At 54.2% G+C, this 15,001-nt stretch overlaps 1 protein-coding gene across 2 annotated transcripts in view; it reads left to right on the forward strand.

The window, feature by feature from the left end:
• NKD1 (NKD inhibitor of WNT signaling pathway 1) overlaps nucleotides 1–15,001 on the forward strand; it is an 83,671-nt gene that overhangs the window by 52,747 nt on the left and 15,923 nt on the right. For both annotated transcript variants that reach the window (XM_045442718.1, XM_045442719.1), the window contains one exon: nucleotides 1,786–1,852. In XM_045442718.1, coding sequence (XP_045298674.1) covers nucleotides 1,786–1,852 — 67 coding nt within the window. The remainder of the gene's footprint in view (nucleotides 1–1,785; nucleotides 1,853–15,001) is intronic.

A 15,001-nucleotide genomic window follows, 5' to 3' on the forward strand; every position in this document is an offset into this window, starting at 1 on the left:
TCTAATGATGCCACCTGAGTGCGTCCCTTCCCTGTCACCAGCTCCCTGCTTCCCTGTCAACTCCAGCGCCGTTAACACAAACAGCCAGTTTACAAGCCCGGGAAGTGTTCGGTGATTATGATAATTGGCGGAGGAGGAGGGAGAAGCCATCCTCTCTCCAGGAATCAAGCAGCCTGGTTTTGAAGTCAGTGGGACCCCGGGAGTCTGAGTGGCCACATTTTCACAACCCGTAGGAAAGAGTGTGTGACGCCCCCGAACGATCTGAAAGGAGAGAGAGAGGAGAACACTGGCCCTGATCCATAAAATGTCAGCTGTTGATCCTTTAAAAAAAAAAAAAAAAGAAAAAAGAAAAGAAGAGACTTAGCTCCAGCTGTGTCCAGTTGATAAGATCAGATATACAAAGCATTATTTTTGTTTGGTTAATCAAAGCAAGCCCTGATTTTTCTGTTAAGGATCTGAGGTGCAGGATTTTTTTTTTCCTTCTAATTTTTCAACGAGAAGGGTACGTTCTCATTTTTCTTTCTCTTTGCCCCACCCCCCCATTTTTTTTTTTTTTTTTCAAAAAGAGAAGTTGGTGACAGCTGCTGAGTTTGGGCTTTTTTATTGCTTGTCATTTTGTGGTTCGAGAAATGCTGCCGTAGCATTGTTGTGGCATCTAAAGAGATAAGGTGGTATAACTTCTCAAACCTTGTCTCTCCCCCAGAAGAGGAGCATTTCCCAAAGTGGGTTCCTCGGAACACGAATCCCATGTGATGCTTGTGTAAAACAAATCTCCACGGTCTAAATAGGAGGAAAATTGGGGAACGTAGACTCAGTTACTACTTGGATGCTCACAGTGTCCATTACCGTCGTAAATTCTTCAGTACGGGATCTCGCGTAACTTTAGAACAATCTTTTTAGATCACAGAACTCTTACGGGCAGAATACTAAAAAATGCAGAAGACAGTCTGGCAAATGCCGGCCCTGCTTCTTCCGTATCTAGAGTCATCCTGCAGGGGTGGGGTGAGATAGGTCGTACCTTTGTCGACATCCCAGAAATTTCCCAGCCTGTAGACCAACCAAAGTCCCCTGGCCAACCTGACCACATCTGAATGACAGCCTGAGCAGGCTGGTTGGGACCAATTCTGTCATATGGGATAAGCCGCCAGGCATCCTCAAGGATGCCACCAGGCAAGGCATGTGCCAGGATCAGGCTGGTTTCTGGCAGGTGTGTGCACGGGGGAAATGTGGCAGGCCTGTCTGAAGATCAGCCCGAGCCAAAGCATGAAGGTTTCTGAATGTGATGCTGAAGAGTTGGGGTTTATGTTAAGGGTAGTAGAGGCCTCCCCTTGGGCACTCCAGGCCCTCTTCGTAAACCCATGGAGACGGCCCGCCCGGGACCCTCTGCTGGAGAAGGGTTCAAACTGAGATCCCTTCTCGGGGCCCACAGGGGCAGCTTGCTGGAGTCGAGTTGACTCCAAGGGGTAGATGAGAGACATTTTCTCATCTTGTCTCTGTCTTTTTCCAGGGTGGAGGGTGGAACTTCCTTCTGAGGGAGAAGTGTGGTCGGGTATAGTATTTTATAGTGAGCTGAGAAAAAGTTACTTTCTGAAAAGCATGGTGATAATTCACTTTTCAAGTGTGATAGGATCCACCTCAGTTGACCTAAATTCCCATTGGAAGAATTCGAGCAGGATCCCCGCTTCCTTGTGACCAGCTGGGCACACGTTCATGACGTCCCAACACCAGGCTCCTACCTGACTCTGTCCAATTCTCGCTTAATGTCCCTGCTTTGTCTTCCTCTAGGAGCTCGTGGGTGAAATTTTCAGAGAAACGCTCAGTGAGGAGGAAGAGGAAGGCTTTCGGCTAGAAGGTACTGGAATCCATTGCTCTCTTCTTCCCAGGGTGCAGTGAGATGGGGAAGGGGCCGTCTAGTCTACCGTGTGCCCTGTGTGCCCTCTGGAAAATCTGCAGACCAGGCGGAGGACTGGACCCTGTCAGTGGGGGTGAGTGGGGGTGAGAGGCAAGAAGGGAATTCCATCGCCCTTCACAGGTCCAAGCCCAGAGTGGAGCCAGGCTCCCGAGGCTCACATCCTGGCTCTGCTCTGTATTGGCTGTGGAGCCTTGGACAGGTTGTTGGAGCTCAGCTTTCCCATTGGGGGGTGATCACAGTAACAGCTCCTTGGCCCCTCAAACTGTGTTCGGCACGTAGCTGATCTATTTCCCCATTTGTCATTCACATCGCTCAGCTGGAGCACATACAAACGGCGCCCCACTGGCCGCTCTCCGCTCACTCCTGTCTTTGTTCAAGGGGAAGCACCTGTTGTGGAAAGGAGGCGGACCCTGGAGCACCGACTTGACTTTGGGCAAGGCATGCCACCTTTCTGAGCTTTAGTTTCCACACTTACAGAACAGGAATGAGAGCCTTCTCCCTGCTGGACTCCCTGAGTTGATGCAAAGCATAGGTGGCATGGATTGGAAAGCATTTGCGAAGCGGGATAGCATTTCCGTTTTACGCTCAGAATCCGAGAAGAGAATCACTGCACTGGGGAAGCCTTAGGATGGTAGGGGCCTCGCTGTTGAGGTGAGGACAGGCGACTTGTAGGAGAGCTGAGGGTCTTAGGGGGATCTAGGCCTTGGGCCCCTGTAGAGCCTTGAGAGGAGAGCAGACAGTGCCAAGGGTTTCTCAAGGGGAGCCTGGGCCAGGCCTGAGGACTGTGGCCACATCCAGCTTGACAGTTGTCATAAGCATAGGGTCCCCCTGCTCAGCCCCAGGCCTGCTGCATACAATCTACACTGTAAGAGACTCCCCAGGTGACTTGTGCACTTTGAGAAGCACTGTTTTAAGAGATCCACCCAGTTGCCCAGGAGCTGGAGGCAGGCTGGGACCCAGGTATCTATCAGACTCAAATATGAGCAGGTCCTGAACCAAGGGTGGGGAGTCCCATGGGTGGAAGGCTTTGTGAAGGCTTGGGGGTGTTTCCCTTGACTGTGCTTGCTTGTAGATCTGGTGGCTGCACGCAGGGGCTCTGCAGCTCTGATTCTGTCATGCCCTGGCTCCCCTCAAGCCTCAGCTGTCATCTTTGGCTCCATGGAGAGAGATGTCAGGAGTTGGTGCCGAGAGATCTGGGGAGTCAGATAAGGGTGTGCAGGGTGTAAGCCCTTAGGGACTGAGCTGATCCTGGACATTGATTACATGGGCATCAGCCCTCATTCCTGTTAGGTATTCATTTGCTCATTTGCACCATAACTCATTAGCAAGTTCATTCTCTTGTTCATCTATCCTTCCACCTGTTCCATCCATCGCCCATTCACTACCCATCCAACCACCACTCATCTGTCTGTCCCTTCGTTCCCCTGTCACTCACCCACCCACTGGTCACGCCCCATCCATCCATCCATCCATCCATTGCCTTTTCATTCTCCTCCTCTTTACTCTCCTGTCACCCGCCCACCAGCCAGCCAGCTCTTTGTTATCACTCAGCCACCCATAATCCATCCTCCACCCATGGATGGATTCAATCATCCCTTCATCCACGGAACCATCATCCTCCAATCATCATCTATCTGTCTTTCCATCTATCATTTGTTGAGCCTCTAGTTACTGCTCAAAACAAGGCGATTCTCTGTCCATTGAGGCTCAGTTTGAAACCATGTAACTGATTTCAAGTGAGGTGTCTTTGCCTTCAATCAGACATGAAATGGCCTGCCCATGGAATCCACTTCCCTCTGATGTCTGCATTCAGAGCATGCGTGCTGTTATAATGAAGTAGAAGGAACGTTGGCCCTGGCTCCCCTCCCAGCTCTGGTAGCGACCTGCTGTGGATCGTGGCCAGGTCCCTCCAGCTCTGGGCCCCCCTTGCCCTCTGTAACATGATGAGTGGGGATGTGGAGCCGGACTCTGTGGGTGCACGGAGGCTGTGGGCTCCTTGCAGGGAGAATGAACCTCTGAGACACGGGGAGGGCAACACTTACAAACATTGGTTGATGGATGGGGGATGAATATGAGGTGCCTGGGGGTCCCAGCTCCCGTTGGGGGAAAGGGTGTGAGGTTGGCATCATTCAGTCTGACCCCATGCCCCCCCCCACCCCCCGCCCCAGCTGCATTCCTGGCCTTGAAGGGCAGCCTGGGTGCCTTGCTCATTACTGATGATGTCTAGGCACATCGATGCCACCACTGATGAGGGAGGGGGCTCAGGCCGCTCTCCTGCCTCAGTTTCCCAACTAGGGGTCGGACTAAGTTGTCGGCGGTCAAGCTTTTCGGCCTCTTTCTTCAAGCCAAAGCTGACGCAGAAGCAGAAAATACAAAACACATCAGGTTGCAGAAAGATGCAGCATGTCACAGTATGTTTTGTGTAAAAAAGGGCACGACACAGCATTCCGTATTTCCTTGCACATATGCATGTGTACCGCGTGCATATTACGGGGTGGCTGGAGGCCTCGACACACAAAGACAGTAGCTCCTCTTGGGCGTGGGAGAAGGATACTAAAATCAGAAAGTGTGCACAAAGAGGACGATAGTGATGAATGTTCAAACTTTCACAAGGAGGATGAGTTGAGAGACGAACCACAGCATTAAAAAGCGAGAGCACTGCATAGATGAAGCAGTTAAGAGCGAGACTGCTCTGGTGTGCGCCTGGGCTGCCCGCGTGGCCCTGGGACTCCTTGGGAGGATGCTGGGCCCGTGACTGCCTGTGGTGCCACGGTCGCCCTCGGTGCAGAGGCCTGAGGCCGCACCCCCCAGAATGGGGGGACGTGGCCATAGTAAGAGCAGGTGCTGCTGAGTCCCTGAGAAGCATCCACCTGGCCTGGGGGCGTCCCTCTGTGCTACCCGGCCAAGGGAGAGCACACACGGAATCCTGACTCTCTCCTTTGTCTTCCTGTTGGCCAAGTTCATTGCCTCTTGGCGGGCTGGAGGGCTGTTTAAGGGAGAAAAAAGGCCATCTGAGGCGTGAAGATAAAAAGAAGTCTTTTAGCCATCCCAGGAGAGGACGGCTTTAGCTCCTGCGTTGTTATGTAAAGCCGGCCCTAATCCAGCATCTTAACCGCCTTAACTGGCCAGCTGGGAGCTCGCGGGATGGCAGATTAAGTCTGGGCTTGGTGCGAGGCTTCCGAGCTCCTTTTGAACTGTGGAGAGAACAAAGTAAACATCAAAAGTCCCAAGCCAGGAGAGCTGGCTGGGCGTGGCAGGGGCGGAGACGAGGCTGGCTTTCCAGGGGAGAAGGGGAGAGGGACCCTCCCTCTGCTGGCCCGGCTGGGGTCTGAGCATGGGCGGCCAGCCCCACTTGTCACTCCAGTACCCACCTGGCTTCCGCACCTCCCCAGCTGGGCTGTAGGACAGGCGGTGGCAGCCTGTGGCTTGGGGCCTGAGGTGCAAACGGGGGCCACCCTTGTTTGACTGACCTGTGTCACCGTGAATGGCCTCCGGAAGAGCTGTGTTTGGGGGTGTCCTCTCCACTCGGCATAAGATGCAGCTTCCTCTCTAGGTCCCCTCTCTCCCTTCAACCTGGGGCTCTCCCCCTCCCTCCCCGTGACTTGACTCACTTCTGCCCCTCCCCCTCTAGTATCTGCCCACTGACCCTAACACTGAGTCTGTTTCCTGTCTTCTGACCTCCACTTGGGGATGAAAGCAGGCAAAGAGCAACCTGCCTGGCATCTATGGAGAGCTGACTTCACAGAACACCCATCAAGGAACCCTCAGGATGAGTGAAGTCAGGAGGCCCCTCCCCTTGGGGGCCCAGGTCCTCCCTCCAGGACCCAGGGCTGCTGGGGGGGGGGGGGCGGGCAGGCCTCCCTCCGTGCAGCCTGGGTCTGGCCTGATGGGGCCTATGGGATCCCCACTTCCCCAGCCCGAGGCTGTGGTAGAGTAGCTAGTCCTGCCCGGCACGGCCGTGGTGTTGGGATTGAGGCCCTGGGGTCTGAGTGGCCCCACTGTGAGCTTAGGACCTGCCTGACTCTGGATGGGCCCCGAAGTTTGTCTCACCCCCACCCCCTCGGAACCCAGGGGAAGTACCTTCCTATCTTTATTTGGACCTTTTGGGAATTTGCAAGTCGGGCCCCAGAGCAGCCGGGCTTTAAACCACAACTCACTGGGTGACCTGGGGTGAATCCCTTCACTTCTCTGTTCTGCATTTTCCTTGTCGGGGGGTAATCATTAGCACTTCCTCCTCAGGGCTCCCGTGAAGACCGTGAGGTCATTTATGTTAGCCCAGAGAACGGCCCTGGTGCGAAGTGCCCGGTGTCTGTGAGCTGTCATGAGTCTTATTGTTTTATGGGTCTTTTCTTGAAGGGGAGCCAACTGGTGTTTATAATTATTTACCAGTCCAGATCAAAGAAGATCTATTTTCAAAGTTTCTTTAATCCTATTAGCATCTCTGAATGTCTCCTTCTTCTCCCAGCGCCTGACATAGAGTCTGGCATGCTGTAAGTGCTCAATAAATACTCACTGGAAGAATGAAGTCAACAGCATGAAGTCAGACAGTCCCCTCCCTCGGGCCACCCAGGCAGGTCCTGTGTACTCCCCCTTGCGGCCCAGGTCCGTCTGTCTCGGCCCCCAGGTGTGATGTGTCAACCACTCACAGACCCGAGGAGCCCTGGGAAGGCCTCTAGCCCCCTTCATTTGTAGTTGGCGAGCTGAGGCCCAGAGAGGGGACGTGAGCCGTCTAAGGTAACACAGCAGATTAAGAATGGAGCTCAGGCCTCTGACTCTTGCTCATTCAGGGAGTATTTAGCTGAGCATCTCCTGCAGGCGTGGGGCCCTGCTGAGTCCTGGGTGCTCGACCATGAACCAGGTAGGTGGGCCTTACTGGCAGGGTGCTCACCTGAGGGAGGCAGGTAGTGACTGAATAATCCAGAGAACGGCCGTGCAAATTTCTGGTAGTGGTAAAACGCCGTGAGGGGTAGATTGTGGCAAGGCCTCTCGGAGGAGGTGACATCTCAGCTGAGGAAGGACCAGCCTTGGGAGGATGTGAAGGGAGAACAGCCAGGAGGAGCAAGCAGAACCCCAAGGTGGAAGGAACTTGGGGTTTAGGGAAGAACAAAAGGGAGGCCTATGTGGTAGGAGGAGCCACTGGGGACAAGGGTGGGCCAGCGGGTAGGGGTGGGACCACACGCTTGGGTTTTACGCTGCCTTTGAAGAGAAGGCATAGGCAAGTGCCGGCTTCTGATATCCGTTTTAACAAGATCCTTCTGGAAAGTGTGATGGGCCGCGTGTGGGGAGGAAGGAGGCCATGGAGATGGGGCACGGTCACAGTAGTGCAGGTGAGAGGTGATGACGTCGCCCAGCGTCGGGGCTGGGTGGCTGGAGGGCAGTGGGTGGCCCTGGGGGTAGAGGTGAGAGAGGGGAGGTCGGTGAAGGAAAGAAGGGATCCCGGGTTCGCCTTCGACGTCCGGCTTAAGGACGGAAGGCAGTGGTGGTGCCGCTTCTGACGTGGAGGCTTAGGCGGGTGACAGTGGAGGCTTTTTGTTGGGGGCACATTGGGTTCAAGATGGCTGTTGGACATCCAGGTAGAGAGGCCAAGTAGACAGTTGGACACTGAGTCTGGAGGTCAGGGAGCAGCAGCTGGGGGGAGAAAGAGAGGGAGGGAGGGAGGGGACTTCTAAGGACGTCACCACAGGCGGCTCCGCACCACTCCCTGGCAGGGCCGGTCAATCGGCGGGGCTGGCCGGTGGTTCCCTGGAAACCCAAGACGAAGAAGACACGACTGGTGAGCAGCGGGGCCCCCCCGACGGAGGGCAGGCGGGCCACACCCCGCTGGCTGCCGTGTCTCAGTTCAGAGCCTGTGCTCCTGCGAGTGTCAGCGAGGCCCGACTCCACTCCGCGCCAGTCCCCCCAGAAGCCCGGGTGTCGGCGGTGACAGCAGCTTCTCTCAAGTCTGTTCTTCATAAAAGCTCAGCTGGAACAGTGGAAATTCTGACTTGTGTCAGATACCGAAGAGGCTTTAGTAGTTTCAAGTAGCTCGGGGTTAGATTCTAAAAGTTGGATTTCATCACATGTTTTAACTTGGGCGGGGACCGAGGGAGAGTGGAAGGGACATGGTATTTTTAGCCCCAAAAGGCTTTTTTCTCTTTCCTGCTCCCTCTCCCGGCTTCCCCCCCTCCCTCCCTGAACAGATGTTTCGTCTCAAGCCTATACAAACCTCAAAGCAGAGTGGCCATCAACCTTCTGCTCTGATGAGGGAAAAGGCCAGAATGCTATTTGTTGGGAAGGGTTGTTTCCTTTGTTTTCTTTTTTCCTCTCCTCTTTCCCCTTAGTCACAACCGGTCCTTAAAGAAATTCTCCCTACGGTAAAGTGCACCCTGGGGAGGCAGGATTGTGAAGAAAAACACCCAGGCTGGCATTTCTGGTCTCAGGAAGGGGTAGACACCCGCTGGTGGAAAGTGCCAGAAGCCACCTTGGAGAATACTCATCATGTCAATTCCTGTGTCGGTGGTGGTTTTTCCTGACAAGCAGGGGCTCAGAGTGATGGATAGTTAAGTCAGGATTCTTTGGCTTCTTTCGACATTCAGCCCAAATTTGCCGAAGCTTTGGCTCACGATATTGAAAAATTCTAGGGTGGATCTTGCCCAACAAGGGCCAGCTGGATCTGGGAGCTCAAACTGTGTCACCCAACACGCACATGCTCTCCCTGCCTTCCTCCCGTCCTCTCTCCCTCCCTCTCCATCACCGGTGCCCTCCACCCCTTGGTTGGTCTGTCCTGCTAAGGTGGGAAGGATGGCTACCCAGCTGCAGGTGCTCACATTCTGTGAACTCAGGCATCACAGGTGAAAGAGAGCCCCCAAGTCTCACTACGTCTCACTTTGCTGGCACACGTGGATCTAGGTTTTGTGGGACCCGAACTTAATCCGGCTTGGGGGCCTTCTTTAAGAAAAGAAACACATGATTCTTTTATGGATTTATTTTTTCGTATGATCCTTTTATAACTTTGAACCAGATTATATATGTGTCCTGTTAAACCTAAATACCTGTATCTCCAACTCAGCCCTCCCTTAGCTCGATTCCAGAAATGCCTGTGTTCACCCCAACTGTGTGACACAAGAGGATGTACAGAAGTCAGAATGGGAAGAGACAGGGGTCGTAGCTGACTGAGGCTAAAATACCTAATTGGAAAGTGTCAGAAAACCAAGTGAGCATGTGAACACATTGCTTAGGGCCTGTCCCACGCAAGTGAGGGGCCCGCAAGCTTTCACTCCATTGGCTTCAGGACGAACTCTCCCGTTATACTGACCAAGGAGCGGCCACAGTGGCCATCGGGATGAAATATACCACGTCGGGTCTGGGTGCTGGGTGCACCCCCGAAGCTGGAGTCGAATCAGCCCTCTGTAAACCCTGTGGATTGGGATGGGAGGGGGGCGGTCACCGGAGGAAACCCAGATGCTCAGAAGGAGGAGTGTGGTTGCGAGACAGGCAGGAACAGGTGTCAACGATTGTGTGACAGAGTGGAGAGACCAGTGGTTGGGGAGTCAGGAAACCAGGCTTTTAGTTCTTCTGTTTCTATCCCTTCTGGGTTCAAATCCTGGTGCTGCCACTTACTGTTGTTTTGTTGGTGATGATGGTGTTGGCAGACCTGATGTGGTGCGACAGGCACTGTACCGTATTCTGGGGCCACAGCGAGAAGCTAGGATGAACTGAGTAATGATAACAGCGGTATAAGAGAGTGTCACTGAGCAGGGAACCCTAACCTAGCCCCCGGGGGTGTGCAGGCACCATCTCCCAGGTTGGAAGGCCTAAGCTGAGGACCTGAAGGGTGAGCAGGAGCTGGAGAGCCAGGACAGGCGTTCTTGGCAGGGATAACAGTGTGAGAGCACGGCTGGGTCAAAAACTGGGAAGCGATTCCGTGGGGAGACAGGGCTGAGAGACAGCGGCAGGCAGATCGATCTCGGCAGGGAAATGGCTTGATCCACTTTGCTTTTTGAGTTTAGTTTCCTCTTTGGTAAGATGCAAACAGTAACCTATCCTGCCTGGTGTTACTTAGAGGCCCTGATGGAGTAACGTGCACACCCACTAACTCCACCAGCCCGCGGCTGCGCTCGTTGACAGACAGATTTGTGTGTCTCTGGGATCCTTGCTCCCTGAGGAGAGCCTCGTGCAGATAACACAAGAAACCATTTGGCCTGGAATGTACATATGATACCTCTCTCTTTTTACTGGCAACAGATTTACGCGCCTAATTATATTTGGCATAGGCTAATATTAAAATTCCTCTGCATTCCCTCTCGCAGCTGCTGGCGGAGGGCTGGGGAGTCAGAAACATCCTGGTGAGCCACCCTGAGACTAAAATATTTGCGGCAGATAATCTGTACATGGACAATTGGGAAAGGCCTGTGGGGACATCAGGGCGGGGGTCCAACCTCCGGCAAGGAAGTGCTGGCTTGCGTTAAATCTTTACGTCGTATCAACTGGGAAGAACGTGGCAGGTAACCGGGCTAAGAGAGCCATGCCTTTGAGTGTTAGTAATTTCTGGTCTTTGGTGGGGTTGATGTAGTCACAACTGTGTTTCAGACTTGTCCCCTACTTCCAAAGTTTATTATCAACCAGGCCTTTCTGGATTGTGTTAAAGCAAGCTGGCATTTGCTGATATCGTCCAGGGTTGGGATTTTAGCCTAAGTATGGGATTCAGGATCAGACCTACCTCTTTCAACCACCCCCTTCCTCACTCCGGTTCCTAGTCTCAGTCAGGCCAGAATTTATGGCGTGTTTGTTATGCAGCCTTCCTTGTGTCTGCCTATGGGATTTGGTGCAGTTTAGCACACTGGGGTGGGACGGTTGCCCTGTGCATGGGTGGTACATGTTGTGTGCTCTGGGCATCCCAGGGGCACTAGCCAGCAGGACCCTGGCTCCCACGAGACCTGCAGTCTGCCTGCCGGCATGTGGCAGGCTCCTGTGAAGCTGTCAAGAGACCCCAGATCAGACTGTGCAGAATGAAGGGCTAGTCCAGGTGGGGACAGACCGTGCTCTGTGCGTAACAAATGCATTTGTGCAAATTGGAGAAAGGAGCCCCCCTCAAGACACCTTTCTGCCGTCTGTCTGAAAACTGTCACCAGCAGTACACAGGCATCTGGGGTCCATCCTGTGAATGGAGTCCCCTAGAGTTGTGCAGTGCACAACCTGCTTCTCAGATGAGCCCAGGCCCCTTGGGGAAGAACGCTGAGGTGCTGGTCCTACCTGGGTGCCAGGGAGGGTGGGGCTGCGGGAGGGCGGGTCTGTTTTATTTCACAGCCTGAGTCTCACACTGTTTGGGTGGCACCAGCTGTCAGCAGCTCTGGCTGGGTGGGCTGTGCCATCCGGCTCCCTGGGTCACTGCTATTTGCCAGGCTAAACAGTCTTGAGAAAGTGACCGTGGCTCTCCCAGCATGCAGTCCCAAATGAGCTGTTGATGCCTCCCATTGGGACTGGGGGTGCAGAGTGAGAGCTGGGAGTCTAGACCCCACAGCCACCCCCAAAGATCGCCCCCACTTGGGTCTTTCCTTGCTTACTGACGCTCCCCTGCACTCTCTTCTTTCCCTCTCTTCCTCCCCAGCCCCCTCTTCTTTTTAAACTGAGGGAGGGACAGGGAAGAGACTGTCTTTGATCTCAGTGGAGGAAAAAAGTCTGTTCTGTTCAGGCTTTTGGCTAACACAACAAACAGTGTTTAAAATTTAACTTTGCTTAATTAATTAGTAATTCTGTTTAATGCTGTCTGATCTCCCTCCAAAAGGTATTTTGAAGCTTGAGAAGGGAACATCAAAGGGAGCCGGGTGAAGATGGTCAAGTAATGCATTTAATCTGGCAGTTGCTGGGGGTGGAGAGATGCCAGGTTGGGAGCTAATGTGGGAGAGAGCCATCATCTGGTAAACACAGCCAGCAGGCTCCTCGCAGCCATGGTGTGAGGAAGGACAGGGAGTAGTTTCCGAGGAGAAGGAGCTTACACACTGCCCCCCAGACTCATCTGAGCTGAGAATTGGTTTTAAGAAAGCAGAGTTGACATTTTCTCTCTTCCATGCCTGCTGTGTATGGTTGGGCAGGTTGTGTACTGCACAAGAGTTTCCAGTTAAGCAGGTGACCAGCAGGTGAAATCCAGCCTGCACCCTGCTTATCAGGGTACCCTAGCGGGGAGGGAGGGCTGCATTTACCTAAGTACAGTTCACCATCTTTTCTTTTTTTAAAAAAAAGATTATTGATTGATTGTTGAGGGGGAGGCAGAGAGAGAGAGAGAGGGAGAGAGAGAATCTCAAGCAGGCTTCTCGTTGTCAGCACAGAGCCTGACACAGGGCTTGATCTCACAAACTGCGGGATGGTGACCTGAGCTGAAGTCAAGAGTCAGACGCTTAACCAATTGAGCCACCCAGGCGCCCCCGCAATCTTTTCAACGTTTATTTATTTTTGGGACAGAGAGAGACAGAGCATGAACGGGGGAGGGGCAGAGAGGGAGGGAGACCAGAACCGGAAACAGGCTCCAGGCTCTGAGCCATCAGCCCAGAGCCTGACGCGGGGCTCGAACTCACGGACCGCGAGATTGTGACCTGGCTGAAGTCGGACACTTAACCGACTGCGCCACCCATGCGCCCCCCCCCCGCAATCTTTTCTATAAAGGGCCGGGAGAGTACATCTTTTGGGCTTTATGGGCCATACGGTCTCTGTCGTGACTCCTGAACTTTGCGTTGTAGAGTGAAGCACCCACACACGGTGCACATGAGCGTGTCTGTGCGCCACTCAAACTTTATTTACAAAAATAGGCGTTGGGTGGGTTTGGCTCCCAGGGCGTCCTGCTCTCTCATCCAAAGGTACTTCACAGACACTGTGAGCCCAGAATATAAACCCAGAATACGAGTCTTTGAACTTGAAGGCTTTGCTTTCCTCCTTAGTCTATCCCTTTCCTTCCTTCTTCTCCTACCTCTCCTCCAGCCCTCCTTTCTTCTTTGAAATTAGCTGGATGGCCTGCTGTTACTGTGAATGATTAAAGAGTGATCAGAGTACCTCTGAAATTATGACCCCCAAAAGATCATCTCTGGGGGGAAAAAATCCGCTGGGCTGAACAGGAGTAAGAGACAGAGAAAGGGCTCGAAATCTGGAGCCAAAGTCCATCTTGACAAAAATGCCATTCTCTTTGCTGGTTGGTGGGACCTGGGCAGCCCGAGGTGAGCACCTTTTTACCCTTGCTGTGCCTGCCCGTGAGCCTCGGGGTTGATGGAGAGAGGGTGGTTTGTTCTGCACACGGCAGGTGGGGCCGGGGGCTAGTTGATGCTGTTGTTTGGTTTGAGAGGGTTCACATGTGGGTGTAGAACTCACAGGAGTTCCAGTCCCTCCCTCTGACACTGGGGTCCGCCAGGCTTCCTGACCAGCTCTCTGGTACGTCCTCTGGCCATTGGGCAGGGGACAGTGACCAGGTGAAGGGCCTTTGGTGGGGACAAAGGGTGCTTACTGTCCTTGTTCCCGGCCCCCAGGGCTCTGGGGCAGGGTGGCTCCCAGTCTCCCCCCCGCCCGTCGGTGGCCAGCCCCATGGGTGGTTTTCTGAGCTGGGATGGGATGAAGGACCCTCTGGTGAAGAGAAGGCAATCCAGACCACGCTCGTCCTTAGAGAAGACACATAAAGTGGGTGAGCGGTGGAGGGGACGTTTTTTCCCACATCCCCCCCTCCCCCGCCCCGGGTGAGGAGAGAGAAGGGGAGGGGAAGGGAGGAGGGCCTGTATGTGGGGAGGGGTGCTCCAGAAAAGGAGAGAGCAGGGACAGAGGTTTCTTTTCTTTGGGTTTTATCAAGTGGAACTTGAAAGGCAATGTTGAACCTGAAGGTGGTTTTCTGATAACTTCTCTTTGAACTTGAAGTTTGGCTTCGATAAGCTTGGCTGGCTTACATCTCCAGCCGGGACCTCTGTGGAGGGAGCTGCAGCTTTGAAGATGGGGCTGGCCTTTGTTTTTCTTTCTTCTCCCCGCCCTGCAGGGGGGCTGAAAAGAAGATGTTGCAGGTCAGGAGAGCACCATGGTTTCTCCAGTGGGGCGGTTTTGGGCTGAGGGGGGGCACTGGGATCTGGGCTATCCGCAGGGCTCAGGGGTCGTGTCCATCATTTGCAAAAGCCAGTGTTTACTGACCACCTATCGCCCGTAAGCTGCTGTGCTAAGTAGGCACTTTTCTCACCGTGCCCCCCTCCTCCCCATAACTCTGTGGGGAAGAAACCATCTCATCCCCATTTAACATACGAGGAGACTGAGATCCGGAGAAGTCCAGCGCCTTACCCCAAAGTTGCCCAGGCCAGTCAGCTGCAGGGTCAGGACATGGACCCAGGACATCGGTCCTCACAACCAGGACACTCCCGCCGAGCTCACTGGCACCCCCTGGAGGTGCTGGGGGGCTCCTAGAGCAGACGGCTGGGCATGGAGAGAGACCCAGCTCCCCGACTCGCTCAGACAAGCCTCTCGACCTCTTTGCCTTCTTTTAAATAGAGGTGACAGCAGTGCCTACTCATTTGTCGCCTCGTAGAAGCGACTCTGCCTTGTACCCTGTCTGGTTCCATGGTGGCGGCTGCTCTGGCCCAGCGGGACGCCAGTACGGGGGAGTCAGGGTGGCCTAGGCTGTGTGCTCGGCTGTCCTCGGGTCACTGGCTGGTTGCCCACTTGACTGTCCCGGGGCTCGGGTCACACTGGAGTGGCACACCTCCTGGCCATTGCGGTCTCTGCTTTTGGAGGAGCAGGGAGGGCAGGGCCTGGTCTTACCCACTATATCAGAAGCAGCCAGCGTCGGTCGCCTTCCCCCCATCAAGTGCTCCCTGTGTCCTCCTTGGCTGCATTCTGTGAAAGCACCAGAAGGGACTTTTGCGACTGCAACTGGGGAATGGTTGCCCCGACAGCCCTAGAGAATGGTTGCCTTGCTGTGGGGGCATCGCGGGCCGGGGGGCTCCCCGCGTCTCTCTGGGTGTGCCCGGAGTGAACAGAAAGAAGGGGGCGCTCAGGCCCAGGCGGGAGGGGAGCTATGGATGGGGCCAGGTCAGTCGGTTGCCGCCACGGCCTTCCTGTCCCCGCCTGTCTGGACTGGTGACCCGAGCGTCCTTA

The sequence above is a fragment of the Leopardus geoffroyi genome, chromosome E2 (genome assembly GCF_018350155.1).
Source record: "Leopardus geoffroyi isolate Oge1 chromosome E2, O.geoffroyi_Oge1_pat1.0, whole genome shotgun sequence".
NCBI classification, from domain to species: Eukaryota; Metazoa; Chordata; class Mammalia; order Carnivora; family Felidae; genus Leopardus; species Leopardus geoffroyi.